The sequence below is a fragment of the Cyprinodon tularosa genome, unplaced genomic scaffold (genome assembly GCF_016077235.1).
Source record: "Cyprinodon tularosa strain WSP-4 unplaced genomic scaffold, ASM1607723v1 ctg187, whole genome shotgun sequence".
NCBI lineage: Eukaryota > Metazoa > Chordata > Actinopteri > Cyprinodontiformes > Cyprinodontidae > Cyprinodon > Cyprinodon tularosa.
Genome location: NW_024038657.1, coordinates 1,549,316 through 1,563,029, shown reverse-complemented (window position 1 = coordinate 1,563,029; position 13,714 = coordinate 1,549,316). Strand labels below are relative to the sequence as shown.

General features: G+C 34.7%; 2 protein-coding genes across 7 annotated transcripts in view; one reads left to right on the top strand and one right to left on the bottom strand.

Annotated features, from left to right (window-relative positions):
- The first annotated feature begins 409 nt into the window (after positions 1–409).
- On the top strand, positions 410–9,636 carry LOC119782009 (2-epi-5-epi-valiolone synthase-like). The gene is made up of 6 exons (XM_038282718.1): positions 410–612; positions 2,060–2,687; positions 3,571–3,810; positions 4,041–4,293; positions 4,393–4,470; positions 8,571–9,636. Exons 1-6 carry the CDS (start codon positions 455–457, stop codon positions 8,618–8,620), a joined length of 1,407 nt encoding a protein of 468 aa, XP_038138646.1. The 5' UTR covers positions 410–454; the 3' UTR covers positions 8,621–9,636.
- The window catches only part of LOC119782008 (microphthalmia-associated transcription factor-like), a 43,393-nt gene continuing 38,222 nt past the window's right edge, over positions 8,544–13,714 (bottom strand). For 4 of the 6 annotated variants that reach the window (XM_038282711.1, XM_038282713.1, XM_038282716.1 and 1 more), the window contains 8 exons: positions 12,717–12,932; positions 12,538–12,633; positions 12,056–12,173; positions 11,854–11,946; positions 11,666–11,722; positions 10,829–10,904; positions 9,770–9,917; positions 8,544–9,009 (listed from right to left, as the gene is read on the bottom strand). In XM_038282711.1, coding sequence (XP_038138639.1) covers positions 8,617–9,009; positions 9,770–9,917; positions 10,829–10,904; positions 11,666–11,722; positions 11,854–11,946; positions 12,056–12,173; positions 12,538–12,633; positions 12,717–12,932 — 1,197 coding nt within the window. In that variant the 3' untranslated portion in view covers positions 8,544–8,616. The remainder of the gene's footprint in view (positions 9,010–9,769; positions 9,918–10,828; positions 10,905–11,665; positions 11,723–11,853; positions 11,947–12,055; positions 12,174–12,537; positions 12,634–12,716; positions 12,933–13,714) is intronic. The other 2 variants (XM_038282712.1, XM_038282715.1) reach the window with 1 other exon arrangement.

Genomic DNA, 13,714 nt, shown 5'->3' with positions numbered 1-13,714 from the left:
TACTCCATTTAATGATTAATCAATTACTAAATTACTTTAAGCCTATTTTAATAATCAATTAATCACAGTTAATCCGATGAATCCTTTCAGCTCTAGATAAAAGGACAGACAAAAATTAATTAACAGTATAGGCATAAAGACATTGTATAATGAAAAGAAAAAGTACAATTTTATTGCATTATTACAAGTATAAAAAGAAAACTGTTTTAGAAGATTCACTATTCTTGCTTTGTATTTAACACTAACTGATTTTTTTATGCGGTATCTTTATTCTTGAAATAAGGTGTATAGAAGCCCGAGTGTACAGAACAAGTATGGAAATACAAGCCTGTGCAGATAGCTGAAGTGAAGGTTCATATATGTGTGTGTATGTGTGGGGGGTGGGAGGAGGCTGGCTGTGATCATGTTCACTGATGTCCTTAGTGTCATGTTATAAAGGAAGTCAGAGTTTGTCATGAACATGTTAGAGACGCAAAGCTCTAGAAACATGATTTCAAGTAAGACCAGCAGTTCACATGGAACAGAGTTTAATCTGGTTCAGGTAAATGGAACATGGATTCGACAAGCTGGACCGTGCCAAGAAAAGGATGGGAAATCTTCAGATGCTAAAATGTAAGTATAAGGTGAAAATGAGTTGTGTTAATAATTTATCTTCAGTCTAAACCAAAATAATCTATGAAAGGTTCACTGTAATGACGCTGAAACAGGAAAATGTTATGCCTTAAAGCCCAGGATTATCTTTCCCTCCTAAAATATGTCTCTGTCTTACATTTAGTTTACATTCTAGTCCTGCTGTATACAGACAGTGCACACATATCTACATTAGTCTGTTCCATAGACAGTGTGCAGAAATACCTTTCTATTTTAGGCTTCTCTGAGGCCCTGATAAACATGCACAGCAATGCCAGAGGAGAACATGTTCTCCCTGTTACTGAACATGTGGATAGGTTATATTGCTGAACTGAAGTGGGTCTACTAAAAAAATGATACATGTTTTTGTCCCTAGTGGTTCATATTCTGTTTTTTAAGTGCCAGGAAGTGCTTCTTTAAACTTACTGCAGATCATTCTAGGTTTTTCTTTGGAAGTTAGCAGCTGCCAATTTTCTGAGGAAGATTTCTTTCTGTTTTTGAGGAAGTTCAACTCAACCTGAAAACTTAAGTAAAGAACTAATTTTAACCTAGATCCACAAACACATTGCCACAAAAAGTTTTTTTTCTTGTTTTTGGGGTTATATCAGAAAATGTAATCCAACAATAACACATAAAGAAAATAGTACATGATTGTTTTAAAGTAGGATTTTTAATTATAATGATTGGTATATTGTAGATAATTGTGCATCTGTCTTCTGCTGGATCCTTTTTACCTAAAGACACAATTCTTAGTTAAATTTCATCTATAATAGTTTAATCGTTCCATTCTTAGCATGATACTTACCTTATTTACATTACACTTTTATTCTTTATGAAGCACAGTTCCCAATACTGAATTAAGCTGAATTATAATAACCTGTTTTCTAGGCTAATGTTCTTCTAGCCTAGAGAATGTTTTACTTTTAAATTCCTTTTAAATGAAGTATATGAACCAATAATATGGCCATTATCATTATGCTTCTAAGTAACAAGCTAAAATTAGATGAAATTAACTGTAATAACACCATATCACAATATTTTTGCGGAAGTTTTTTTTTTTCCTCATATAACTTTGCTTCATTTTTTTGTTTGTGAATATCGTATGTGTGACTCGACATGCACTAGATATTGGTGCATTACTTTTATTTGAATGTCACATAACTCATCCCCATTTCAATATAATGGAGGATTAAAGTATTAAGACAACAAAACCCAGATTCTTATTTAACCATAAATGAGTAAGGATAACAATTTGCACTTAGGGCACCAGTCTAAATCAGGACTATACATTTTATATTTAGATGAGGATATTTAAACAAAGAACTGCAACAGACGAAGTGTTATAGTGTAACACAGAAAGCCAAAGTTTAACAAAGTGGCCAAACTGAATCCCCTTTTCTTTTTTAACTTTACTATGAATGATCTTCAGCTATGAGAAGAAATTGGACCAAGGAGCTTCCTGGACCGTGGTGAGCCCCATTATTTTCACCTACAGGGTTATTCAGTGTAAAGACCTGCTAGATCCCATGAATGACACTTTGCTCTGGGGCCACATAGGAGATGAAGACATTCAAGCCAGCGAAAAAGCAAAACCTGTGAAGCGCTTTATTGTTATTGATAAAACTGTACACCAGCTGTACGGCTCTAAGGTCTCTCAATACTTTGATGCCAGGGGAGTCATTTACAAGATCCTTCCTCTACCCACCACTGAGGAGAATAAGAACATGGAGCTAGTGACCAAAATTCTGGAGGAAGTTCACCAGTTTGGGATTGACAGACGTTCTGAGCCTATCATTGCACTTGGAGGTGGAGTCTGTTTGGATGTTGTTGGTCTGGCAGCATCTCTCTATCGACGAAGGACCCCATACATTCGTGTGCCAACCACTCTGCTGTCATATGTTGATGCTAGTGTCGGGGCCAAAACTGGGGTCAACTTTGCTGGAGGAAAAAACAAGCTGGGAAGTTATGTTCCACCAGTGGCAACATTTTTAGACAGCTCATTCTTCCAAACTCTCCCTCTACGGCAGATCTCTAACGGACTTGCAGAGATGTTAAAGGTGCTTGTCTCTGCATGGCCATTAATTCATTAACTCAATTCTCCAATCACTGAATAAAATGAGTTACATATATCTTAATTCCTCCTTATGATGTGGTTTAATGTTGTAAAGAATCCTATTTGAATACATGTAAACATATTCAACTTATCTGTTAAAAGAAAGTTATATTCCACTATAAAATTAGTTTAAAAATGCATTAATAAATTGCTGCAGGGAGACTTCAACAGAAAAAATAAACTTCACTTTAATAAACTTCAATTTATTTATTTTTTTTGACTGATTTTGTTCAATATTTAACTTGATAATATGCTAAAATAAACATTCCATGAGGATTAAATATATATAAATTCATACTTTTATGTCTTTCACATTTTCTGCAACTTTTGGTGTGTTTTATTGTGATTTGTTGCATTTACTAAATGCATGATATTATCTTTTTTTTAATAATCCTTCAAGAGATATGTACGGAAGAGGATTAGGGCCACTGAAAAAAAAACAACAACTGATTTTTAATATTTTATTTGTTTAACATGGGAAAAAAGTCAGAATTCTGACTTTAATCTCAGAATTCTGACTTTAATCTCAGAATTCTGACTGAATTCTGACAATAAAAAAGAGTCAGAATTCTGAGATTAAAGTCAGAATTCTGAGAAAAAAGTCAGAACTCTGAGATTAAAGTCAGAATTCTGACTTTTTTCCCATACTAAACTGAAATACAATTTAAAAATCAGTTAACTTTTTATTTTTCCACTGGCCCTAATCCTCTTCCGTAGATATGTCATGCAGTGCAAAATGAAAAACGTTTTAAAGCATCATCATTTTGTTTCTATAGCTGTTCAATGATTCAGCTACGTTTGTACCAGTAAAGATATCATGATTTCAGATGGCCCTGATGAAGCACCGTAGCCTATTTGAGCTCCTTGAGTCGAACGGTAAGAAACTGTTGCATGCCAAGCTGCAGCCATCCGAAACCTGCAGTGACTCTGAACAGGAAGACAGCGCTGCAGCATCCATGCGCATTGCCATAGAAACAATGCTAGAGGAACTGGCTCCAAATTTGTGGGAGGATGATCTAGATCGGCTGGTGGATTTTGGGCATCTTATTAGCCCCGAACTAGAAATGGTAAAGGAACAGTTTTAACTCTATTTTAATGTATGTAACACAACTTAAAGCATTACTATATACAAGATGCAATTTTAAAACAGAATAAAGAAGAGCTTAAGTCAAATAAAACATTAAATGTGTCAAATTCATCTCTGCTGTGTATAAATATCTAGTTGTGTGTTTGCAAAGCTGTGCATCTTGCATGAACAAATGAAACTAAAGAGTTTCCGTCTGTTCTGACCTCACAGAGAGTTTTGCCTGCTCTGCTTCATGGGGAGGCTGTAAACATCGATATGTCCCTCATGGTCTATGTGGCCCACCAAAAGGGGCTTCTAACAAAAAAAGAGAAGGATCGTATTATCCAGTGTATGCTGGGTCTGGAGCTACCTGTGTGGCACCAAGACTGCTCCCTGGCCTTGGTGCAAAAATCTCTTGAAGAGCGTCTGAAGCACTCAGCAGGCTCCCTGAGGATGCCTCTACCAACAGGACTGGGAAGAGCTGGTAAATAAAAAAATGCTGTCCCTATTATTGATTTCACACTATCAGTCAATTGTATTTACTTAATTTTTTTATTGCATGTAAATTGTTTGTTTTTTTTAGAAATCTTCCATGATATGATAGAAGATGACATCATTTGCCAAGCATTCCACAACTGGACTGAAGAACTTTCTGGCTTTGGTAATAAGTGAATAAAATATTTGCAAAAGAATGGCACTCTAATCGGTCTTTACATTATTAGGGCGGAAATAGGTAATTGTGATTAATTGATTACTGAAATAATTGTCAACTTATTTAGTAATCAATTATTAGTTAACTGGAGTACAGAGACTTTAAAATATGCTTTTAGCTGACAGATTCGACCCATTTGGACTAGTACTTATATCAAATTGTAAAAAAAACTACTGTTTAAAGATAAAAAATTGGTTTCATCTATCAACATGCTCTATCCAGCACTCTTTAGGTGGAAAAGGTTTAGTTTTAACTGGTTTACTTCCGTAAAAAATCTTTTAGGAAGCTTTTGCTATCTAATTATTTATCGATTAAGCAAAAAAATTATAATAAAATAATCAATTTGCAATTCACTACAGAAAGACTTTTGTAGTGTTATAATAAAATAAAAGAAAGAAAAGAAAAAATGCCCCAAGTATCCTTATGTTGAACGGATGCACCATATCAATCTAAATGGCCTAAAAGTATAGTGGTTTAGGAATAGCAGGATCTTTAGAGAAATGTATTTTTTAAGTCTGTAAATTTCAATGAATAATTTTTGTTGTCTTAATCATTGGATGTGTTCAAACTTGCAGGAAAAACACACAGAGCCATTAAGCTAAAAAAAAAAATCTTTTAATATCTCTAAAACAGTAGTTTACCATTGAGTACCAATGAAAGTGAGTTAAGTAATCTGAGAACAGTGGGCACAGTAAGTATTGCAACATTTACCTTATAAAACTTTGACAATGAAAACAGTTGTAGTACACTTCATGAACCACGGAATAAACTTGAGCAGACACTTAAATAGCAACAGAAAAGGTTCTTCTTTAGTGGATTTGAAATACACCACAATCTAAGTGCAATACGCATGTTTAAACCACAAGCTACCAGCTCACGGTCAAAAGGTTGTGTACTAATCTTATCACAAGTCTTACAATCATAAAGGTCCATCTGCAGTGATCCAATGTTCACTTACAAGCTTTTTTACTGGCTGTTAATGAGTTGGTACTCAGTAGATTACAAAACACTGTGAGAGACACGAAAAAATGTAACTATATCCAAACAATCTGTTATTCTTGGAGTTGTGTTCTTCGCACTTTAATAATTTTATTTTGCATAAACTGTATATTACAATAAATTAGCTTCATGTCTCCTGTTTCTGGTAAGATGTTTTGAAAGTGACCATCAGTAGCCTAAACTTGTAACTTATATTTTGTATAAATACACTGCATCTTTCATTGTAGGCACACAATTGTGCACTACATTTATACCACATTTAGAAAAATGTCTTTATGTCCAGTGTAACTGCAGGAAAACAAATACACAACAGCAATATATTAAGTTTAAAAATGTTCAGTAATAAATAAATATGTCTAATGTATTTAAAGCTAAATGCTACAACCAGCCTGCACACTCCTTAACTAAGATAATGTAGCAGTCGATGCTAACAGTTGCTAACTGGGGGTAAAAAAAGGACGGTATGCTCTCCTCCAGGGTAGCTGATTTATTTATTTTATTTATTTGTCCATAATTCAAATTAGGAAAAACTAATAAAGCTAGGTTAGTTTCCGTCTATAAAACCAAACAGTTTTCAGAAACTTTACAGACCCAGTGGCCATGAATGTATCCCAAAACATTTACATAATTACTTATTTACTTTTTTTTTTTAATCCTTCATGTACTGTTTACTTTCAGCCACGGCCATATTTTTAGGGCCATTTTATGTAAGCCAGTGATTAAATGTAGAATATTTAACGCCTACATCTACAGCTTAATGCTAACCTTTTAGCCACTTTAATTCAAGTAATTTTACATATTGAAATATGTTGAATAAAAGGAAATACAGGCTGGCATATATATATATATATATACATATACATACATACATACATACATACATATATATATATATATATATGGCAACCTGTATTGCCTTTTACACAAGTGGATGCAAATATTAACTTGTTTTGGCCTTGTTTGGACTAGATTTTAGCGTTTCATTGGTCTTAGGCTTGATGGTTTCAAGGTTTAGGCTTGAAACCATCTTCTCCAAAATTCAACATCCAATTCAACATTTTTAGATGGAGGAAGTGATGTCTTGTCAACCAAAGTTTGCTTGGTTAGTTATCATAAAGACTAACTTGTCTGAGTCATTCTTCCTTTGGCACTCTTTGTCTCGCTAAATGATATGTTTTATAGCTAAAGTCAAAGCTTGAGATTTGTGTCCATAAGATACCATACTAATTTCTGATATCAATGCTGCCCTTGTTTTTAAAAATCAATATTATTTAAAAGACTTTTTCATTTCGGTACCATTTGAATTCAATACATTTTAATTGTCATACTCTTTTTGAAGCACATTTCAATTTCTATTCGCAAAAGACACTTTAATTTGGTCAAAATTTTCTTAATAACTTACTAAGATCTTTATGTTTCAATTAATAAAAGTGCTATCGCAAATCAATGACTTAGCCTGTTGTCTCACACTGACCAAAAGTCTTTTTTTAGAGGATTTCCGCACCAGGTTTTTTTTTGTCTATAAAGCACCAAATACCAGCATAATCAGTTAAAAATATTGCATAAATTCTCACACATCACCAATGTAACAGAAGGCACTTAAATGATATGGTAATTAAAGTATCACTGTCTAAAGCTATTTCATAAATGACATAATTTCAAGACGTGATGTATCACAGGCACAACTTCAAACATTGCATAGTTTGACAAAACAGAGACTGTTGTATCCGAGTTATCAGTAATGGCTCCTGGTTATTCATGAACATGCTACAACATTTGCAAACTGCAGAAATATACATGCAATAGTGTAACTCTGTTGCTCTATTCTCCGTATGGATGTCACAAGTCAAACATATCAAGTTTGGGCACAAAAGCTTAATAAACTACATTTCAGTCCACAGAGGTTAATCCAGTGTTTGGACGATTCCGTACATTTCATATAAAATCAACAATTTATTGGCTTTATAAATTTCACATATTAAAAAAAAGAACATCCTCATTGTGAAATGTTAAAGTGGTATAAATATAAATAGTCTAAAAAAAAAGAAGAGGCAAGAAAGCAATTCCTCTGCAGTATTTCTTTACTCTGTGTTAGGATATCTTTAAGAAATCTGTGTATCAGATCAATGCTGCTAGAAAATAATCCCAGTCTCAAATATATTGGTTTAATTCAAGACCATTTTTGAAACTTTAACATTTTGGTAGTAGTCTTGACAATAGGAATGTATTTGTAATATATCTACTACAACCTGTAAAGAGCATTCAGTAGATAAAAGGTACATAAATCTTTTTTCTAGTTGGATTATTTCTTATAATACTAAATTAAATTGTTGAATTTGTGCAATTTTAAATATTTCATAGGGCATTTATATATATATATATATATATATATATATATATATATATATATATATATATATATATATATATATATACTTAAGGGGAATGTTTAGATAGAATTATGTCTATAGAGGACCATAAATAGTTAAAAAAATCTAGAAGTGATTGTTTATCAGGCAAGTAATTTCATCTGGAAGACTGACAGGGAATCTGAGCTAATGTGTGCATTGTAATACAATGATGTACACACTTCTTAATAAGGCATTGGCACATTCAAGTTCAATCTAAGACACAAGGAGTGTAAGCACTATTGTAATAAATATCATTCTTTCTATTATTGCTACTGATTTTCAAAGCAGTGTTTACCTCACCACAAATATCTACACCTCTGACTAATTCAGTTTCCCTAGATTCTTTGGAGTTGACAAAAAAAAACACAAGCTAAGCTCTATAAAAAGATAAATGTATAGTTTTGATATATAAAACTTCTAACCTTTGAAACTTATTGTCATTGAAGCATTGATTAAAGAAAATACTCTTAAATCTGTCATTGTAATCAAGTTTGAAAGCTTGAAAAGACAAACAATAGAAAAAAAAAGGAAAAAAATGAAGATTCAACATGTAAACATAGAAATGAAATAGAAGGTAAATAAAAAAAACTAGACCTGAACCTGTATATCCTCTTGTGGTTTTTTTTTTTTTTTGGCAAGATGGAGGGGTTAAAGATACAGGAGAGCCATCTACCCATTGGGGGCGCTAACAACCCTCTTCATTATCATCCATGCTGACACTGCTTTTGCGGCTGCTGTCCTTTGAAGCGTCTGGGGAGACGGAGGAGAGCAAAGGGTCCACCCCTCTGACAGGAGATAAGTTGTCTTCCATGAGGATGTCAGTGAGTTTGGTTTCTGCTTCGCCATGAACACAGCTGTAGTGGCCCTCGTTAAAGTTGGAGGGACCTTCCTTTAGCTCCAGTGTGGTGGATTGCTCAGGAGTGCAGGCGGGATGGTGTTGGCGATGGAGTTTATAGAGGTCTTGGTGACAGTCCTCCAAAAGAGGCTCCCGCTTAATGGGCCGCACCCCAACTTCAGCAGAGCAGAGTGCTGAGGAAGTGATGGCCAGACCGTGAGCCCGAGCCTGCATCTCCAACTCCTGCAAGTCACAGTCATTTGCACAAACAGGAGGGTCACTAAAGGTTTAGGGCATTTATGCATTATTCGCATCTTTCTGTTAAACAGACTAGTAGGGCTGCTTCTTAAAGATACTTCTATATTTTTCCTCTTGAATTTCAAACTTCAGTTGTTACATTACAACCACTACCTTTAATCTCTCTTATAAGTTTTGTGTGATAAAGTAGTCCATAGTGCACAGTGGAAGGAAAGGGAGACGTCCTTAATCCACATGTTTGCAAATGAATATCTGAGAAATGGGAGAAGCATTTGTTCTAAAGTAAATACTTTGCAAAAACAAAACTAAATCCAATTACAGCTGAAAGTCTTTCAGGGTATATCACCTTCACATGCATTAAGGCTGTAATTTTGCAAAGTTCTCTTTGCAAAATAACTAAATCTCAGTCAGCGTAGATGTAAAGCATCTGCGAGCCTTGCTTTCTAAGTCTTGCCACAAACTCAGATCTTTTCCCTGCAGGAAAGTGAACCTTCACACCAGTCTTAAGTATTTTGCAGCTTCTAACCAATTTTCTTCCAGGGATGTTGGGGACACCACTGTGCTTTTTCATTATGTGAATGAGAATAAAGGCTGACTTTTGGATTTTCCATTTCCAAATAAAGATAGAAATGATGCATCCTGTTGGTCTGTCATAATAAATTGAAATACTTTTGAACAGTACAAGTTAATGTATATATATTTAACCCAAATACAACTAATTAATTCTATCAATGAATGTTTATACCTGTATTCTAAGCATCAAATGGCGGTTGGCGTGCTCAAGCTTTTTCTGGCGGTTTTCTAGCTCCTTGGCCCTCAGCTGCTCGCGCTGCAACTTTCGGATGTAGTCCACCGATGCCTTCAGGATGGTGCCTTTGTTCCAGCGCATGTCTCTAAAATATCACAAAAGAAGAAAACAAAAATCAACATTCTCTATTTACACTTAAATAAAAAGCAGCACTTTAGTTTCTAACATCAAACATTAGAGAGGATCATAGTTATAGTTTCATCTTCTCTCACAAAAACATTTTAACAGAGGGCAAACTGAACCGATGGCACATAGCTTAATAGTTGTTGCATCTTCATTATTTAGAAATTGATTAAAATCAGATCAATTCAATTTGTGAGTGGCAACTTCCAATGAGGGTGGGTTTATTTGAATACAGATATCTGAAGAGTCAAAAATTGTGCTGGGATCACCTAGAAAACACACAAGAAATCACAGAAAGATATAACAAAAATACCTTAATAATCCTTTACTCCAGATATGAACATTTACACCAAAATGCCTTCATCAAAGTATGTGTTTCATACAACTAGCAACTGTTTTCATAGCCAAAGTAAACCAAAGCGAACTGTGCAGCTATAATTAATGACTAGCAGCTCATGGGTTATCAAAGCACCAGTATGTAGTTTAAAAGTTCAACCAGAGCAAATACAAAAATTCATCAGTTACACAAATAAAGTGCATTGCCTCAGATGGTTTAGTGTCTTTGGCACAAAATTCCCCTGAATTTCCTTTGAAAATGTTAACTTGATTTTTAGCTGCAGAGGCAGTAACACTAAGAGGGGACTTTGTTATCGAAAGGAAGCAAAATTGACAACTAGCAAAATTCATTTTCTATTTATTTTATGTTTGCAGTGTGAGAAAGAAATACTTTCAGAACCAATCAAAGCAACCAAAACTCTCACAATATTCAAAACTGTCTGAGATTATGAGAAAACCTAATAAATGTATTAATCCTAGTTTATTTTTATTTGTTTAGCTTCTGAAGCAGAAGTATGGAAGCAATAGGAAACTTACGGGTCATTGGATTTTGGAATCAAAGTTCCCAACTCCTTGATGCGATCGTTGATATTAAACCGTCTTCTTCTCTCAACTGCACAACAAGCAAGGAAAAACATGGAAGAAAAACAGCGGAGACATTTAAATTAATAGCAAATTTTAGAGCCAGAAAACATACAAATCTTGAAATAAAAAATCACAATTGGCTCTCCATTATTTTAAAATAGGTCATTTTTTATGCACTAAATGCATGATTAATAAGTATTTAATCAGAGCCCTGATACCGTTTACAGAAAATATATGTATCTTTTTTATCAAAATACTTAAAGCTAGCAAACTACTATTATTAACAGATGTGGAGAAATGTATTGATAGACTCAGTAAAGGATGCAGTGGGAATGGAGACTAAAGAGTCTATCTGTGTATTATAATTAGTTGCAGTTTTATAAACTTCTTTTCTGAAAATCTTAACTAAATTATGTTTGAAGGAGACTAGCATGTAAAGGTTGGTGGAGGTTCCCCAAATACAGTTATTTATTGTTGACACAGCCATCAAGGGTTTTTCCATTCCCAAAAGTGTGACTTTTGTCCCCCTCCTTTGACCCTATATTTACAAGGGAAAATACCCTGTGTTATTTCATTTGTTTATTTTTTTCTGGCTGTATTCTTGACATAAAGTTTGCTTTGTTTTATTTCCTTTTAATCCATAGACATTTTTCCAGATAAGATATAGACACAAACACATTTAAAATGGAAAATATTTTAAGATCAGCTTAGATAGTTTTTTTTCTTATTGTACCAGACAAAATATATCCCTTTTTGCAAATATCATATAATGCATCAGCTGGAACTCACTCAGATTATGGTTGTCTTTCTTCTGCCTTTCCTTTGCGAGGGCTCTTACCTCAGCTTCTGGCAAAAAAACACTTTCATTAAAAGAGTGTGATAAGTGCTGTATGAATGAATAGGAAAAAAAATTCCCAAAGAAACTAAAACCACCAGCACCCGTGCTCAATAAGTTGAAGCTAAACACTGAGACGTACCCACAGGGAACCCCTCAGGCCTTTGATAGGTCTCAAATTTTCCACAGGATCCAGATTTGTCCAGCATGTGCATGATGGCCGGGGATTGAGACACTATGTGATAAATAACATACTTTCTATTAAGAAAATTAAATATAATATAATAATAATAATGTTAATTATTAAAGAATTTATACTATGGAGGAATCTTAAATCTGCTCACCTGAGTATTCCCTTTTGATGTTGGAGAGGTTGGCAGGGCAGGAGTTACTGATGGGCAGGCCCTGCTGCGGCATGCCCTGATTACCGTACATGTCCATAAGGTTAGCAGATACAGGAATCTGGGGAGGATAAGGGAAACAGAATACATTATTAGAGGTGGGAATAGTAAGAATGACTGTGCAGTGGGAAAAGGTGAGATTTGACGTTATACATATTGCTAATAGTGTTTTTATTTTTCTAAAGTCTGAATCTGTCAGAAGCTCTGAGCTCCAAAATAACCAGAGACTTTTCTGGTGTTTTTAGAGAGAAATGTAAGTACATGTTAAGAACTTCTTTCGTCTTCAAGAATATTCCTTTGGGATGTAAGCTTTTTAAATATCAATTCTTAATCTATCACAGGCATATCTCATGCTGTGATCTTTCATCAGAATAAAATCCATTCTGTGTGGTAGTAAAGCATTATAAAAAAGGGCACATACATACCGTGTTTGCCATCTGAAGTCCAGGATCCATCAAACCGAGGATGTCATCACTGTAACTTGACTCCAGGCTAATAATGTCATCAATGACATCATCCATCTGCAATCCCACAAAAGGACACATGTGTAATTAACTCCACCAACACAAAACGCACAAGCATACTTTAAGGGGACACGGCGCACCTCTTTCTCGCAGTTTGAGTTGAGGGTCAGTAAGGCCATAGGGCTGTTGGGGGCGCTGTTGCCCGGCCCTGGCGGCATGCCCCCGTGGTCAGAGGACTGGTTGGGGCAGGGCAAGCTCAATGCCTGGGAACCAAGCTTTCCCAGGTACCGCTTAACCTGCTGCTGCTGGGAACGCTGGATGTGGTACTTGGTAGGGTTTTCCAAATGAGTCTGGACCTGTTGGTTGAGCAACAAAAGCAGCAAATTATTTCTTGTCAAAGTCTCATGAAACACCCATTGCTGCCAGCCTGAAACTTTGACAATACGAAGTTTAAGGTTTCGTTGTGAGCTTTAGATGCCAAGAAGAGTGTTAAAAGATTTAAAAAAATGAGTGTGTAAGCATGTTTGTGCTCTTATTTTGAAATACAAAAGGAATAAATTGTTGAATTGAGTGTTTTTTAAGTGACCTAACTAAATTATCTTTTAAGCCAGGGGACAAAACGTGATTATGAAAAAAAAAAACAGTCTAACTCAAATAGAAAAAAGATTTCATTTGTGAAAAAAACCAAAGCGAAAACGTTATGTTCTCAAGACTAGTATTACTGTAGAACTGATAACAAGTCAGACTAGGATTAAGCCTTGTACACTGCATGATCCAGTTGGTGGTTTCAGATAAAACTACATGGCTAAAGTAGCATGATGCATCTAGTTTGTGCTAGAAGTAACACACATGTAAAGGTGACAAACATATATATAAGGCAAAAAACAAAGAAGCGCCCCAGAAGTCCAGGACATTTTCAAAAAATTTTAAACTCATCTGATCTCATTACCATAAACCCAGCAGTATGTCATATTATCCTGTAAAATGGATGACTGGTTACACCCATTTTCCAAATTAAAAACAAATCTGTAAAACTTTGAGGTTTTTCTGGACTTTATTTCATTTGTCAAAAAACAAAATTAGTATTTGAAAAGATTAATTTTTGCCTTAGGATGCAATACAAATATGATAACTCTTA